The sequence below is a fragment of the Lepus europaeus genome, chromosome 5 (assembly GCF_033115175.1).
Source record: "Lepus europaeus isolate LE1 chromosome 5, mLepTim1.pri, whole genome shotgun sequence".
Taxonomy (NCBI): Eukaryota; Metazoa; Chordata; class Mammalia; order Lagomorpha; family Leporidae; genus Lepus; species Lepus europaeus.
The window spans coordinates 121,252,403-121,269,662 of record NC_084831.1 but is presented as its reverse complement, the minus strand read 5'-3'; the positions used below and the strand labels follow the sequence as shown (position 1 = coordinate 121,269,662).

The following is a 17,260-nucleotide window of genomic DNA, read 5'->3' as shown; positions in this document are numbered from 1 at the left end:
TTGCTCTGGTAGGCTCTCCAGGAAGCAAAATGTGCGATGAAGTTGCAGGTGTCTTAGGAAGAGCTCTCTGGTTCCTGAAATGGCAACGGCGCATCACCTTATTTTTTTTTTCCCTCCCCAGCATGTTCAGCTCTTGACACAAATCCACCTTCTTGCCGCCTCCAACCTGAATCTCAGTTCAGAGGCCAGTACCACCAAGATATTTCTTGTAAGCGTCCAGATATCCCTAATGATAAATTGAGTATGAAGTCAGGTTGGCAGGGGTGGGCTTTGTGGCAGTGTGGACAAAGCCACTGCTTGGGATGCATCTTAAACCTTAGTTCTGCCCTGGGGAGTGGACAGCGCATCCACAAACTGAGGACCAGTCAGTCCAGTAAAACAGAAATGAGTGAATGTGTCAGAGAGACAGCCCCTGAATCCCCGAGGGCTCAGTGAAGAACGGTCCTTGTGGGACAGTGTAGTAGGGAGGCAGCCTCTGAGAGGTGAAGGGACCGGGATTTATTATTCGATACCCACTGTGTCCTTTTTTCTCAGAAAGAGCTGGGAATGTTTGCTCAGAGCTCCGTCGCCCTTCACCATCAGTTCAACCCCAAGTTTCAAACCTTGTTCCAACCCTGTAATTTGATGGGAGCTATGCAGCTCATTGAAGACTTCAGTACACACGTCAGCGTTGACTGGAGTCCTCGCAAAACTGTGAAGAAGACTGGTAAGGAACAGTGGTTAACTTCAAGGAGTTTCTTGCAGTGAGACTTGGAGCCTTATCCCACAGAACATTTCCAGGGATGATTTCCTAGGAAGGAAGAACATAGGATATTCATAGTTCCTTGCTTCTGACTTTTACCCTCCGTTTGTACTTACTTTTGAGGTTCTAGAATTACATGGTAATATTTGGGCTTAGGTAAGGCTTGGAGGCAGTGGGCAGCAGGGTAGCGGGTGAAAGAAAGAAATGTGGAGTCAGAGCTAAGAATTGGACTTAAATGATAAGGGCTTAAACGTAAGCAGTGAGATCAGCATAGACGTGGTGGTTACGATGGATGTTTAGTGGTAAAGTTTGATTATGTTTGGATTTTTCTTTAAGATCAACTCATTCTCATAGTGATTATAGGTTAGGTATCTACACTTTGAAATGTTGATGTGGGAATTAAGCACAGTGTTTTTTAGAAATTTGCAAGTTTCATTTCTATTTGCCTTATGTGGTAATTTTTCAGAAAATATTTGCTATTTATGTAACCAAGTGTTTGCTTCTTTTTTTTTTTTTTCTTTCTCTCTTTCTTTCTTTCTTTCTTTTTTTTTTTAATTAAAAATTCACTCATTTGTTGGAGAGGCACAGTTGCAGAGAGAGGGAGAGACAGAGGTTTCCAACCGCTGGTTCACTCCCTAAATGGATGCTATGGGGGGAGCTGGGCCTGTCCAAAGGCAAGAGCCAGGAGCTTCTTTTGGGTCTCCCATGTGGATGCAGGGGCCCAAGTACTTGGGCCACATTCTTCTGCTTTCCCAGAGCATTAACAGAGAGCTGGATCATAAGAGGAGCAGCTGGGACATGAACTGTCGCCCATCTGGGATGCTGGTGTCAAAGGCAGAGGCTTAACCTACTGTGCCACAGTGCCGGCCTCCAGTGTTTGCTTCTGATTTGTTTCCTGATTTAGTCAAGTAGTTGGAGTTTATTTTGTATTGGGTTTGTCTTTGGATTTGATTTAAAATCTCTGAACCTTATCATTAAATTGAATATGTGAGTGGTCTTCAAAAATTAATGGAATATCTATTATGAAAAGACAACAAGATTTCAGAATATTTTTCATGAAATAAATTTTTTTTTAAAAGTTGATCTATTTATTTGAAAGTCAAAATTTACAGAGGCAGAGGGCAAGACAGATTTTCCACTGTTGGCTTACCTCCCAGATGGCCACAACAGCCAGGGTGGGGTATGGTCAAAAGTCATCTTAAGGAGCTTCTCCATGTCTCCCATGTGGGCAGCAGGGTTCCTAAATGCTTGGGCCATCCTCTGCTGCTTTTCCCAGGTCATTATCAGAGAGCTGCATCAGAAGTGGAGCAGCTGGGACATGAACTGGTGCCCGTAGTGTGTTAAGAGTTTACATAGAGGGGCTGGCACTGTGGCACAACGGGTTAACGACCTAGCCTGAAGCGCTGGCATCCCATATAGGTGCCGGTTCTAGTCCCGGCTGCTCCACTTCCAATCCAGTTCTCTGCTATGACCTGGGAAAGCAGTAGAAGATGGCCCAAGTCCTTGGGCCCTTGCACCCATGTGGGAGACCTGGAAGAGGCTCCTGGCTCCTGGCTGCGGATCGGCACAGCTACGGCTGTTGCGGTCAGTTGGGGAGTGAACCATCAGATGGAAGACCTCTCTCTCTCTCCTTCTCCTCTCTCTGTGTAACTTTGACTTTCAAATAAATAAATAAATCTTTATTAAAAAAAACAGAGTTTACATAGAAAAGAATAAGAATCAGCTTTTACTGGCATGAAATCCCTTTAGACATGGGGTTGGCGCCGTGGCTCACTTGGTTAATCCTCCGCCTGTGGCACTGGTGTCCCATATGGGCGCCGGGTTCTAGTCCCAGTTGTTCCTCTTCCTGGCCAGCTCTCTGCTGTGGCCCGGGAGGGCAGTGGAGGATGCTCCTGCAGCTGCATGGGAGACCAGGAAGAGGCACTTGGCTCCTGGCTTTGGATTGGCACAGCACCGGCCATAGTGGCCATTTAGGGAGTGAACAACGGACAGAAGACCTTTCTCTCTGTCTTTCTTTCACTGTCTATAACTCTACCTGTCAAATAAAAATAAAATGCCGGCACTGCGGGCGGTGGCTTTACATGCTATGCCACACTGCTGGCCCCTGTCTGCATTCTTACTCCACAAACATACATGAGATTGGGAAAGACTGGAAATTTTTGGGGAGGGTGAATAGGTGGGAGAGGATCAGATTAGACAAAGGCAGCTCTGCCTAAACGCAGATGTGCGTTCACAATGTTTGGTGAAGCCCTCCTGTGTCCTAGAATTCCATTTATCACAGGTATTTCTTTTTTTTTTTTTTTCTTCCTTTTTCTTTCTCTCTCTCTCTCTCTCTAAGATTTATTTATTCATCTATTCGAAAGGCAGAGTTACAGAGAGCAGAGGCAGAGAGAGAGAAGTCGTCCATCTGCTGGTTCATTCCCCAAATGGTCGCCAGGAGCTTCTTCCACATCTCCCATGTGGATGCAGGGGCCCAAGGACTTGGGCCATCCTCCACTGCTTTCCCAGCCCATAGCAGAGAGCTGGATTGGAACAGGAGCAACCGAGACCCGAACTGGCACCCATATGGGTTGCTGGCACTGTAGGCGGTGGCTTTACCTGCTACACCACAGTGCTGGCCCCTATTTCTTACAGCTTCTGAATTTCTCTGTTTGCCAAAGCAAGTGGCTTGGATCCTGGCCACAAGCAAGGTTTTCATGTATCCAGAGCTACTTCCGGTGTGTTCCCTGAAGGCAAAGAATCCCAAGCATAAGATGACCTTCACCAAAGCTGAAGACAAGTAAGTGTTGACGTGGGGAATCGGAACAGGCTGTCCCCAGGAAAATACAGAATTCTTGAGGTGCTGAGGAAGAAAGTAGGACAGGTAGACTAAGTCATGGACATAAAAGGAAGCACAGGTGCATGGGGTTTATAGTGTGTGCCAGATACTGCTCTTTCCATTTTTGAAACATTCAAATCATCACTGTATTTTTTATTTATTGTAAAACCAATCATGTAATGCTATTGAAGAAAATTTTTCCAAAGAAAATACTTTTTATCTGTTTTCCTACTGTGCCCAGATATATTTTTTCTTTTTTTTAAAGATTTATTTATTATTTGAAAGAGTTACACAGAGAGAGGGGAGGAGGAGAGGCAGAGAGAGAGAGAGAAAGTCTTCCATCCGATGGTTCACTCCCCAGATGGCCGCAATGGCCAGAGCTGCACCAATCCCATGCCAGGAGCCAGGAACTTCTTCTGGATCTCCCATGTGGTTGCAGGGGCTCATGCACTTGGACTATCTTCTACTGCTTTCCCAGGCGCGTTAGCAAGGAGCTGAATCAGAAGTGGAGTAGGCGGGACTCACACTTGTGCCTATATGGGATTCTGGCACTGCAGGCGGTTGCTCAGCCTACTATGTACACCAGTACCTTAGCCATAGTTAGTAGCCCTACAATAGAACTGTTATGGGCATTTTTTTTTTTTTTTAAGATTTTTAAAATTTATTTGAAAGGCAGAGTTAGAGAGAGGGAGAGATAGATATTCCATCTGCTGGTTCACTCCCCAAATGGCTGCAGTGTCCGGGCCTGGGCCGGGCTGAAGTCAGGAGCCTGGAGCTTCCTCCGTGTCTCCTACATAGGTACAGGGGCCCATGCACTTTGGTCATCTTCCACTGCTTTTCCAGGCACATTAGCAGGGAGATGGATTGGAACTGGAGCATCCAGGTCTAAAACTGGTGCCCATATGAGATGCTAACATTACAGGCAGGAGCTTAACTTGCTGTGCCACAATGCTGGTGCCCTGATTTGCTGTACTTAGTAAGGTTTCACCAAGGAATGTTGTGCATGGAGGTTTTTAAAATATTTTGAGTGGGTTAATTTCCATGAGTAAGATGGCTTGAGAAAGATTCTAAACATGATTATGGTTCTTCGTGCATATTACCAGACTGCCATCGGGAAATCTATACGTTTGTAGCTGAAATTGTGTACGTTTTATTAGGAGGTAGTGCTGGTGCTGATTTAATTCTCTAATCTGGTACTTGTTTATTTGTTAAATGTTTGTTTTATTAGAGTCGCCCTCTTTTCTTTCATCTTTGAACTATCTTTGTATTTTCAGTGAAAAACTCATCATGATCTGACTTTTTAAATGATTTATGTCTGGTTTATTCCCACTTGGGAATTTCTTTTTGTTTTTTATTCACAGTACTTACTAGCATTCACAAATGTGTGACATTTTCTGTTGAGTAAGCTTCAACTTGTACAAGAACTGGATAGAAAAAGTAAATTGTTAAATGTGTGGGAAGGGAGTTAGACGAAAGAAGTCAGGTTTCATGTCATTGGTGCTTTCTCAGTTTGTTAGCTTTAGGACTGAAGCATTTTGAGGGGACTGAGTTTCCTAAGCCACTCATCAGCAAGTACCTCCTGACCTGCAAGACTGCCCACCAACTGACGGTGAGAATCAAGAACCTCAACATGAACCGAGCTCCTGACAACATCATTAAGGTGAGTGCTTCCTGCGTGCTCCACCTCGACACTCCACCCGGGCGCCCTGCGTGTGCTGGGCTCCGTGTCAAGAGGGATTTCCTTTTACCTAAGGCTGATTCCTCTCACTGAGCACTGGGCTAGTTCCCGTCTTGCTGCCTTTTTAGGGACATTGACCCAGTGTTCTCTCCTGGAACACTTTCCTTCCCTCCCTCTCTTAGGGGTATTCCCCCGAATACAGGGCACTTCGAAGTGTTTTGACAAAAGTGCATAGCTTTTTTTTTTTTTTTTTTTTTTTTTTTTAAGATCTATTTTATTTATTTGAAAGAGTTACAGAGAGAGGTAGAGCCAGACAGAGAGGTCTTCCATCTCCTGGTTCACTCCCCAGATGGCCTCAATGGCTGGAGCTGGCCTGATCAGAAGCCAGGAGCCAGGAGTTTCTTCCCGGTCTCCCACCTGGGTGCAGGGGCTCAAGCACTTGTGCCATCTTTTTACTGCTTTCCCAGGCCACAGCAGAGAGCAGCCAGGACTTAACTGGGGCCCATATGGGGTGCTGGCTGCAGGCCAGGGCTTTAACCTGCTACGCCACAGCACTGGCCCCAGCTTTTTTTATTATTGTTTTCCATAAACTTTTTGAAGACCCTTCATATACAATTGTTCAAGTGTTGAAAAATTTTATATATGTATGTTTCTCTCTAGCAGTTGTTTTTCTTTTACTCTAATCTTTTAAGGCTGGACAGAATTCCATTTATATCTTTCTAGTTAACTCTTCTTTTTTATTTAGATATTTCTATCAAAGTTAGTATTTAAACAGTCAAGTTTTAAATGATTTTATGGGTCCAATAATTCTATACAGTGAGTATTCGGTGCAGGGATTAAGATACCACTGGGGATAACCACAAATCATATTGCAGTGTCTGTGTTCAAGTTCTGGCTCCACTTCTGATTCCAACTCTGAATGGGAGGCAGCAGGTGATGGCTTAAGTACTTGTATCCCTGCCACCTAAATGGGAGACTCAGCCGGCGCCGTGGCTCAACAGGCTAATCCTCCGCCTTGCGGCGCCGGCACACCGGGTTCTAGTCCCGGTCGGGGCACCGATCCTGTCCCGGTTGCCCCTCTTCCAGGCCAGCTCTCTGCTGTGGCCAGGGAGTGCAGTGGAGGATGGCCCAAGTGTTTGGGCTCTGCACCCCATGGGAGACCAGGATAAGCACCTGGCTCCTGCCATCGGAACAGCGCGGTGCGCCGGCCGCAGCGCGCTACCGCGGCGGCCATTGGAGGGTGAACCAACGGCAAAAGGAAGACCTTTCTCTCTGTCTCTCTCTCACTGTCCACTCTGCCTGTCAAAAATAAATAAATAAATAAATAAAAAAAAAAAATAAATAAATAAATGGGAGACTCAGATTGAGTTCTAGGCTCCTGTCTTGAGCTTCTCCTAGCCCCAGCTGTTTAGGCATTTGGTGAGTGAGATAGTGGGTAGGAAATCTCTGTCTCACTCTTTTCCCTGCTTTTCAAATAAAAATTCTTAAAAATTCATTTTCTTTCTTGCTTTGCTTTCTTTTCTTTTTTTTTTTTTTTGCTAACCAGGGTGAGTTAGATGGCATATTCACCTCCATATCTGGGTAGCATGCTTATAATTACCTGTTCTTGACATTTTGGATTTAGATATTATTTATTAACTTTAAACAAAGTGGAAGATGTAGCTCTGTCTGCATTTTTTTTTTTTTAAGATTTATTTATTTATTTGAAAGTCAGAGATACACAAAGAGAGAAGGAAAGGACACACAGAGAAGGAGAGGCAGAGAGAGAAGTCTTGCATCTGATGGTTCACTCCCTAGTTGGCCATAACGGCAGGAGCTGCACTGACTGAAACCAACAGCAAGGAGCTTCTTCTGGGTCTCCTACGTGGGTGCAGGGGCCCAAGGGCTTGGGCCATCTTCTATTGCTTTCCCAGGCCATAGCATGGAGCTGGTTCAGAAGCCGAACAGCCGGGACTCAAACCGGCACCCATATGGGATGCCGGCACTGCAGGCGGTGGCTTTACATGCTATGCCACAGTACTGGCTCCTGTCTGCATTCTTACTCCACAAACATACATGCTTTCTTTTGCCTAATTTTCTCATTTTAGTCATATCACAATCTCGGTTATACTCTAATTAGGGTTTACATTTATACACATTGAGAACTATGTAACGCCTCCTCACACTTACTATGTCCTGAGGCTTGCTACCTTGCCCCTTTCCTTCTGAACATTCTGTTTTTCTGAGCCTCAGTCATCATTTTAAGGAAGAGGGAGGGGACTTGATTTCATTATATGATTATTAGGTCAACACTACTGCTAACTTAAATTTTGTACATATTCTTTTAGTGTGTTCGGGTGTCTGGGTGTTCTTTCATTTTCATCCTGAAGAAATTGGTCCCTGACGCCTGTGAAGACCTTCTGTTCTTTGTGGGTCCCCTTCTTGTCGCATTGCCTTTTCAGGCTTCTTGAACTGCTGCTTCACCAACAGTCAGTGAGGCTTTTGTCTCTGACTAGTGTTGCATCTCTTGTTTCCTGAAGTTCACATCTGAGTTTTACTTTACTTCCTTTTTTTGGTGGAGCACATCCAAGTAGTATTCTGCAGAGGAAGGCTTGAAAATTAGATATTCCCATTGAAACGGTCTCTCTTCCTGGTGTTTGGATTATGCCAATGTCAGTTTCCTGATTTGATATTATCTTTTTGCCTGGATGTGTGTACAGAGTCTGTATATGTATGTTTGTGGGTGGGTATTCAATATGTATATGAAACTTTTATTTTTTTTTAAAGACTTATTTGTGGCCAGCGCTGCAGCTTAATAGGCTAATCCTCAGCCTGCGGCACCGGCACACCGGGTTCTAGTCCCGGTTGGGGTGACGGATTCTGTCCCGGTTGCCCCTCTTCCAGTCCAGCTCTCTGCTGTGGCCCGGGAAGGCAGTGGAGGATGGCCCAAGTGCTTGGGCCCTGCACACCACAGGAGACCAGGAGAAGCACCTGGCTCCTGGCTTGGGGTCAGCGCGAAGTGCTGGCCACGGCGGCCATTGGAGGATGAACCAACAGCAAAAAGGAAGACCTTTCTCTCTCTGTCTCTCTCTCTCACTATCCACTCTGCCTGTCAAAAAAAAAGAAAAAAACTTATTTGTTTATTGGAAAGTCATAGTTACCCAGAGAGAGAAGGAGAGGCAAGAGACAGATTCAGGAGGTCATCTCTCTGCTGGTTCACTCCCCAGTTGGCCACAATGGCTAGAGCTGTGCTGATCTGAAGCCAGAAGCCAGGGGCTTCCTCCAGGTCTCCCATGTGATGGGCCCAAGGACTTCGGCCATCATCTGTTACTTTCCCAGGCCATAGCAGAGAGCTGGATTGGAAGTGGTGCAGCCGGGTCTGGAAACAGTGCCCATGTAGAATGCTGGCACTGCAGACGGTGGCTATACCCACTACGCCACAGAGCCAGCTCCTGAAACTCTTACTACTATGTCACAGAGGTGTTACCACTGTGGGAAACTCAATGAGGTAAACGTTGGTTCTCTATTGTTTTTGGATTTTCTGTGAATCTACAATTACTTCAAGATAAAACTTAAGGGATTGCCACTGTGGTATAGCTGGAAAAGCTGCTGCCTGCGGTGCCAGTATCCCGTATAGGCATTGGTTTGAGTCCTAGCTCCTCCACTTCTTATCCACCTCTCTGCTATGGCCTGGGAAAGCAGTAAAAGATGGCCTAACCCTTTGGGCCCCTGCATCTGTGTGGGAGACCAGGAAGAAGTTCCTTGTTCCTGGCTTTGGTTTGGCCCAGTTCCGGCCGTTTGGCCAGTTGGGGAGTGAACCAGTGGATGGGAGACTTTTCTCTCTCTCTCTGCCTCTGCATCTCATCTCTGACTTTAGAGTAAAATAAGTAAATCTTAAAAGAGATAAAATGTAAGATAAAGTTTCTATTCTACTCTTTGTTTCTTACCTCTAGAATTGTAGATGGGAAACAGTTTTTGAGAATGTTTTTAAGGTTTATTTATTTATTTGAAAGGAGGAGCATCTTTAAGGTGCCTTAAAATACATTCATGATTTTGTAGGTTTAGTAGACTTTATCCTTCTCTGCCTGACGTAGCAAATTCCATTCCATTAGGATTCATCTGTTGTTCCTGCTCTAGAAAATATTTTTTATCCCTGTTGTGTGTGTTGTTTTTTGTGTAACATCTTTTTTTTTTTTTTTTCATTCAAAGATTGATTTATGTATTTAAAAGGCATAGTAATAGAAAGGAGAGACAAAGACAAATCTTCTGTCTTCCAGTTCACTCCCTAAATGGTCACCATGGCTGCAGCTTGGCCATTCCCAAGCCAGAAGCCTGGAACTTCAGCTGGGTTTCCCACAGGGTTGGCAGGGGTCCAAGCAATTGAGCCATCTGCTGCTGCTTTCCCAGGGACAATAGCAGGGAGTTAGATGGGAGCAAAGCTGCTGGGACTCAAACTAGCGTTCAGATAGGGAATGCTGGCATCTCCAGTGACAGACAAACCCTTCGTGCCACAACCTCAAACCCTTTGTGCTTTTTTAACTTAAAATATCATTACTGATCTGCTTGATGTATCTCCCACTGGTCTGCACACTACTTGAGAGGAGGAATGGCTTCTCCTGTCTGTGTGTGTGGGTTGAAGCTTTGCACGTAGAAGGGACCGCAGCATATGCTGGATGAGTAGAAAATTTTTGTCAGTGGTTTAAGTTCAGTTATTTTCATTTACCCTTAAAGCTGAACCTTAGTCTTTGTTCCCATCATTTGCTTAAAAGGAAGCTTCCATTGTCCAAGATGAGGGTTGAGGCACTCTATATTGTAGTTGCTGAGTAGGAGCAAATTTTTTTTTTTTTTTTTAAGATTTATTTATTTGAAAGGCAGAGTTACAGAGATGCAGAGAGAGGGGGTGGGTTTCCACCTGCTGCTTCACTCCCCAGATGGCCACAATGGCCAGAACTGGGCCGACCCAAAGCCAGGAGCAAGGAACTTCTTCCAGGTCTACCATGCGGGTGCAGGGGCTCAAAGACCCGGGCCATCTTCCACATCTTTCCCTGGCCATATCAGAGAGCTTGATTGGAAATGGAGCAGCCGGGAAACGAACCAGAGCACATCTGGGATGCCAGCACTGTAGGTGGTGGCTTTACTTGCTAGACCACAGTGCCAGCCCTGGGAGCAAATCTTATGGAAGATTACTCTGATCTGCTTTTTTTGTCTGTGACCTAAAATCTCCCCTTCCTGGAAATTAGAATGGAGATCCTTAGTCCAGAAGTTTTGAGCAATTGAAAAGTCTTTATTAGAGATTAGTTTAAACTGAAATCCCAAATCACTAAGCATATGCTTTTTTAAAGTGTATGGGTGTTCATTGTGCATGCATATCTCCAGCAGCAGGCCATGTTTCTTGGAGGAAGGTAAGGTGTGTCTTGTTTCTTCCTGCCCAGTTTTATAAGAAGACTAAGCAGCTGCCTGTCTTACTGAAGTGCTGTGAGGAGATCCAGCCGCATCAGTGGAAGCCACCGGTGGAGAGGGAAGAACACCGCCTCCCCTTCTGGCTGAAGGTACAGCCCCCTCCAAGGCCGTTGGGAGTGGAAGGACACAGAATTCTGGGAGAAATTTCCAGGGCTCCTTTAAGCTTCTAACATTTTAGTAATAGATAGAACTAGGACTTCAGCAATCTTCCTCATTTTCCTTTCCCTTGTCAGTTTTCTGCCTTTCCCCAGGTGAGTTTCTAGAACCTTTTCAAAAATATAGGTGTAATAATAATTTGCTGAAGAAAATTCAGCGACTAGCTTCTAGAGCATATAATTAGAATGTTGTCTTTGTAGAAAGTTGGATGTGGAAAAACCCATCTTGGAAAGGTCTCCTGAGCCTGTATTGCAGAGGTCCCTAAGCTAGAAAGCTGTGTTCTTTGTCGTGAATTGTTACATGGGCGGGATCAGAGTGTTCTTGCTCCCCACAGGCCAGTCTGCCGTCCATCCAGGACGAACTGCGCCGCCTGGCTGATGGTGCGAGAGAGGCAGGCAACGGGACTGGAACCCCTGAGATCGGCGCGGAACAAGGACTGGAGAAAAGCAGAGCAGAGCTGGGAAGTGAAACTCAGTACCCACTGCTGTTGCCCAAAGGTGTAGTCCTGAACCTAAAGCCAGTTGCCAGCCAGTTTTCCAGGAAGGCTTGGAGACAGAAGCGATCATCAGTGCTGAAGCCCCTCCTTATCCGACCTAACCCTTCTCTCCAGCCTGGCTTCAACCCTGGGAAAACTCCAGCCCGGTCAACGCAGTCAGAAGCCCCTCCCAGCAAAATCGTGCGGATCCCTCACCTGATCCATCCGGCCACGGGCACACCAGCAGTTCCCGGTATCTCTCCGCTGGGGATCAGTGGGACTGATAGCTTTGAATCGTCGACAGCACTGCCTACTATGTCCTTGGAGGCCAGGTCCAGCTTCCCTCTGTCTGATAGCCAGACTGTGCTCTCCTCTGCCCCCGTGCCCAAGATAATGCTGCCTTCACTTGGTCCATCCAAGTTCAGAAAGCCATGTGTTAGACGGAGATCCTCAAAGCGAAAGGGTTCCAAGTCTTCTCCCTGTCTGAAAACCGCCCCCTTAATCTCCCCCCCACCAGTTATCTTTACCGTTCCTGCCACCACCGTGAAGGTTGTGAGCCTGGGCAGTGGCTGTAACGTGATCCAGCCTGTCAATGCAGCTGTGGCCCAGAGCCCCCAGACCATTCCCATCACCACCCTCTTGGTTAACCCTACTTCCTTCCCCTGTCCACTGAACCAGCCCCTCGTGGCTTCCTCCATCTCACCCTTAATTGTTTCCAGCAACTCTGTGAATCTTCCTGTACCACCCACCCCTGAAGATGAGGCCCACGTGAATGTGGACATTGCTTGTCCTTTGGTTGAAGGGCAGAGTGCCTTTCAAAGCCCAGTGCCCAAATTGGAACCCCAGGAACTATCTCCTGTGTGTACAACTGTCTTCCCCAAAGAGGAGCGCAGCCCAGGGCCTCCAGTAGCAAACAGAGAAAGCCAGGAGGGACTGTCAGAGAACTGTGCCTATTGGACTGTTGTGAAAACAGAGGAGGGGATACAAATGCTGGAGCCTCTGCCTCCGCGCCTCCAGGAACATCTGAACTCTGCCCCCGGGGGTCTGGAGGGAACAGTCAAGGTGGAACCTGAAGATGCCGGGGAGGAAGTCTCCAGTGGACCCCCTGTGCAGGACGTTTGTGATGGAGTCAAAGAAGAGCGCTCTGTGGAAATGGACATTGTCTCTGCAGGTGAGGGGTCGAGCAATGCCAGGGACGTGAAACAGACATACGGAAGGAGGGGGAGAAGGGGCCACCAGCTAAAGCCCCTTCAGCCTCTCAGGAGCCTGCTGATGAAGGGAACTCTGGGGAAGTGAGCAGAAGATCGCCACAGAAGGCCTCGTCCTCCGTGGACCCTGAAGTGCTGCATAGCAGCACCCCTGGGAAGCCCGAAGACTACTCCACCGTCGATGGGCAGTCAGTGGGGACCCCTGCTGGGCCAGAAACTTTTTTTTTTTAGTAATACACATTTTCCATGAATTATAGGCCACACTGTGTGGATTTTTGAATTCAGGATGCAGGAGACGTGGTGTGAGAGGTAAGTCTGGCTCAGCCGAGTCAGCTCCGTGTCAGGACAAGTGTGTCAGCAGTGTGCAGTGCAAGTGCCCCACGTGGCATGACCAGGAGGTAGCGGCCACTGCACACTGAGAAAGGAAGCTACAGAGTGAGCACGGCTCTGTGCTGGCCTTGCCACAGGCTGTGTCTTCATGAGGAACGTGCACTGTTTCCTGAGATAAACAGAGCACGGGGCCTCGCACACGACAGTCAGGTGAGAACAGTTCAAACACCTGCACGAACTTATCTAGCCATCAGCGCAATAAAAGGAGAAGTTCCTGAGCGTCTCTCTGCAAAGGCGCCACATGAACCATGTGTTCTGGGGAAGGGCGGCCGCAGGGGAGAGCCAGTAGGTCCCCTCCGGGAATCCTCCAGCGGCTTTACATCCACCCACTGTAGGTGGGAAGGCCGTGTGAGACCCAGCCCTCGGCCCCGGCCTGACCGACTCACCTGGTGGGGCTCTGCTGGCCTCCACTTCCGGAGCCGTCTTGGGGGAGGCGGAGGTGGAAGGGGGCTTCTCGGCAGCGTCTCCAACCGCCTCATCAGTCATCTCGTCCTCTTTCTGCAGGCTCTCCATCCCCTCGGCTTCTTCCTCTTCCTCCTCTTCCGGCTCGGAGTTCTCCTCCTGGGAGTTCTCTTCCTCAGACTCCCCCTCCTGACTCATGCGCCTTTCAGATGCCAGCCAAGTCAGCTTCTCCATAGTTTCCTGCAAGCCCCAAAGAGCACTCACAATGGCTCCGACAGGCTCACTACGGCTCCAGCTCACAGAGCTGTACCGGGGCTCCTACGATAAAGACTGGGCCCCACACCTGTGAGGAGCAGCAGGAATCCCAGGATGTAGGAACTTGGTGTGAGAGGTAAGTCTGGCTCACACCTGCTTTCCCAGGCCACAGCAGAGAGCTGGATTGGAAGAGGAGCAGCCAGGACTAGAACCGGCGCCCATATAGGATGCTGGCGCCACAGGCAGAGGATTAACCTACTGTGCCACAGCGCTGACCCCGCCAGCAATTTCTATCTTATCCTGAGGTCTTCTCCTCATCCTCCAGTCCTAACTGCATCAACTCTCTTCTGCAAATTCACCTTCATTACGATTTGAGTGAAATATCAGAAAACATATCTGCCGGTGCTGGCTCCTTGGTGCAGTAGGTTAATCTTCCGTCTGCAGTGCTAGCATCCCATATGGACGCTGGTCCTAGTACTGGCTGCTGCTCTTATGGTCTGGCTCTCTTCAGTGCACTGGGAAGGCAGTGGAGGATGGCTCAAGTGCTTGGGCCCCTGCACCTGTGTGGGAGGCCCAGGGTTAACTCCTGGCTCCTAGCTTCGGATCAGCGCAGCTCCGGACGTTGGGCCATCTTGGGAATAAACCAATGAAGGAAGACCTTTCTCTGTGTCTCTCCCTCTCACTGTGGTTCTACCTCTCAAATAAATAAAATATTTTTAAAAATAAAACAAAACATAGCTGCCACTTAAATCAGTTTCATGGCCGGGCTTGTGGTACTGGGGTTAAGCTGTGCCTGATGCCAGCATCCCATATTGGAGCACCGATTTGATACTTGGCTGCTCCACTTCTCATCCAGCCCCATGCTAATGTGCCTAAGAAGGCAGCAGAGGATGGTTCAAGTTCTTGGGCCCCTTCCACCCATGTGGGAGACGTAGATAAAGTGCCTGGCTTCTGGCTTCAGCTTGGCTTAGTCCCAGGTGTTGCAACCATTTGGGGAGTAAACCAGAGGATGGAAGACCTCTTTGTGTGTGTGTCTGTCTCTGATGTTCTACTTTTGCAATAAATAAATTTTTAAAAAGAAATGGTTCGATGGGCCAGTGCTGTGGCATAGGGGGTAAAGCCGCTTCCTGCGGTGCTGGCATCCCATGTGGGCACTGATTGGAGTCCTGGCTGTTCCACTTTTTTTTTTTTTAATTTTTATTTTTTAATGTTTTTCTCTATTTATTTTTATTTTTGACAGGCAGAGTGGACAGTGAGAGAGAGAGAGAGACAGAGAGAAAGGTCTTCCTTTTTCTGTTGGTTCACCCTCCAATGGCCGCTGCGGCTGGCGCACTGTGCTGATCTGAAGGCAAGAGCCAGGTGCTTCTCCTGGTCTCCCATGGGGTGCAGGGCCCAAGCACTTGGGCCATCCTCCACTGCACTCCCGGGCCATAGCAGAGAGTTGGCCTGGAAGAGGGCAACCGGGACAGAATCCGGCGCCCCGACCGGGACTAGAACCTGGTGTGCCTGCGCCGCAAGGTGGAGGATTAGCCTATTGAGCCACGATGCTGGCCCTGTTCTACTTCTGATTCAACTCTGCTATTGCGTGGGAAGGCAGTAGAAGATGTACCAATTCCTTGGGCCCCATCACCCATGTGGGAGGCTCAGAAAAAACTCCTAGCTTCGGATTGGCCCAGCTCCAGCAGCCATTTTGGGAGTGAACCATCGGATGGAAGACCTCTCTGCCTCTGCCTTTCAGTAACTCTGACGTTCAAATAAATAAATTGATTAAAAAAAAAAAAAATATATATATATATATATATATATATATATATATATATATATATGGGCTGATACTGTGGTACAGTGAGTAAGGCTGCCTCCTGCAGTGCCGGCATCCATATGGGTGCTGGTTCAAGTCCCGGCTTCTTCATTTCTGATATGGCCTAGGAAAGCAGTAGAAGATGGCCCAAGTCCTTGGGCCCCTGCACCCATGTGGGAGACTGGAAGTAGCTCCTGACTCCTGGCTTCAGATTGGCACAGCTCTAGCCCTTGTGGCCAACTGGGGAGTGAACCAGTGGATGGAGAACTGACCTCTCTCTCTCTATCTCTGCCTCTCCTTCTCTCTGGAATGCTGACTTTCAAATAAAATATATAAACATTAAGAAAAAAAAAATAGGCCGGCGCCGCGGCTCAATAGGCTAATCCTCTGCCTTGCGGCGCCGGCACACCGGGTTCTAGTCCTGGTCGGGGCACCGATCCTGTCCCGGTTGCCCCTCTTCCAGGCCAGCTCTCTGCCGTGGCCAGGGAGTGCAGTGGAGGATGGCCCAAGTCCTTGGGCCCTGCACCCCATGGGAGACCAGGAGAAGCACCTGGCTCCTGCCATCGGATCAGCGCGGTGCGCCGGCCGCAGCGCACCTACCGCGGCGGCCATTGGAGGGTGAACCAACGGCAAAAGGAAGACCTTTCTCTCTGTCTCTCTCTCTCACTGTCCACTCTGTCAAAAAAAAAAAAAGATTGTGACTCAACGATGGAAGACCTCTCTCTCTGTCATGCCCTCTGTCTGTAACACTCTCTCTCAAATAAATAAATAAATAATTTTAAAAAAATAAAAAAAAAATAGAAAAGAAATGGTTCAAAATTCCACCTCAGACATTTTTGGTGTTAATTGTTAATTGTTAATGCTTATTATAGCTTTCCCTGTATTCCAAGGGACCCATTGGCTTCCCTGATCCAGACTAGAGGGAGACCAAGGCCACTGGGTAACTTGTTGGCCAGCATCATCAGTGAAATGGGCAGAGTCAGACATGGTGGCCAGACCTGGGCTCCGTCAGTGTGGCCGCACTGGACCAGTGGGAGGGACTGGAGTTGTTTTCTGCTAGGGAATGCAGTTAGGTGTGGGGGTGGGGTGGGTGGCTGTGGCATGGCCTCTTGCCTGTCTCCCCCCAGGGCTCTGTGGATGCCGTGCACAGACTCGGGAGCGCTCTTTACACCGCCTGTGCAGTGACCCGTGGTAGCCCTGGTGGATGCTCTCCAAGGGGAGATCTGGAAAGGGCAGGCCTTCTGTGGCACAGAGTGAGGATTTGCAGTAGGTTGGAGGATGAGGGACCAGGGCACGAGAGCCATGGCTCAGGTGGACCACAGTGCTGCACAGAGGTGCCGACTGGGGAAGAAGCTCAGGGGGAGGCTGGGAGGCTCCGGAGTGGAGCTGCACAGGCTCTGGGTGTCTCATCTGGGGCTTCTCCTGGGAGGCTGTTGCTCAGGATCCCAGCCCTGGGTTTGCCCTCCTCAAGGGGTTAACAAAGTGGAAAGAGACTTAGCTCTTGCCAAAACCCCCTGGCTCTGTTTCTTGGGCCCTGGATTTGAGGCTGTTTTGTTCCCAGCCAAAATCAGTCCCTTTCTTGCCAGGCTTTTCCCAGCTGCAGCTTGGCCAGGAGCCAGCCTCCACTCCCGGCCTTGGGCAGTGAGTCCATGAGCTGTCTGGAAGAGTCCAGCTGGTTGGTAGCTTTCCCTGGCTGAGGATAGCAGGAAAAGTGTGTTGGAAAATATCCTCCTGTGAGGAGAAATACAGAGGTAGGTAGCTTCAGTAACTACAAGATTGGTGTATAATTAGGTGAATGCCAGCTTTTGTGGCATCATGATGTTCAGAGTCCTCTGTGGTAGGTATACGTTCAGCATCTATGCCTTGTTGTGTCACAGCAGTTGAGCTTTGGTATGT

The 17,260-nt window shown here is 48.2% G+C and overlaps 1 protein-coding gene across 2 annotated transcripts in view; it reads left to right on the top strand.

Annotated features, from left to right (window-relative positions):
* The window catches only part of LOC133760252 (YY1-associated protein 1-like), a 34,673-nt gene extending 19,856 nt beyond the window's left edge, over positions 1-14,817 (top strand). The window contains exons 8-15 of one of the 2 annotated variants that reach the window (XM_062192451.1): positions 122-208; positions 535-706; positions 3,377-3,521; positions 5,070-5,220; positions 10,650-10,766; positions 11,168-12,479; positions 12,774-12,825; positions 13,411-13,501. In XM_062192451.1, coding sequence (XP_062048435.1) covers positions 122-208; positions 535-706; positions 3,377-3,521; positions 5,070-5,220; positions 10,650-10,766; positions 11,168-12,479; positions 12,774-12,825; positions 13,411-13,501 — 2,127 coding nt within the window. Of the gene's footprint in view, positions 1-121; positions 209-534; positions 707-3,376; positions 3,522-5,069; positions 5,221-10,649; positions 10,767-11,167; positions 12,480-12,773; positions 12,826-13,410 lie in introns of both variants that reach the window. The other variant, XM_062192453.1, reaches the window with a different exon arrangement.
* The last annotated feature ends 2,443 nt before the right edge of the window (positions 14,818-17,260 follow it).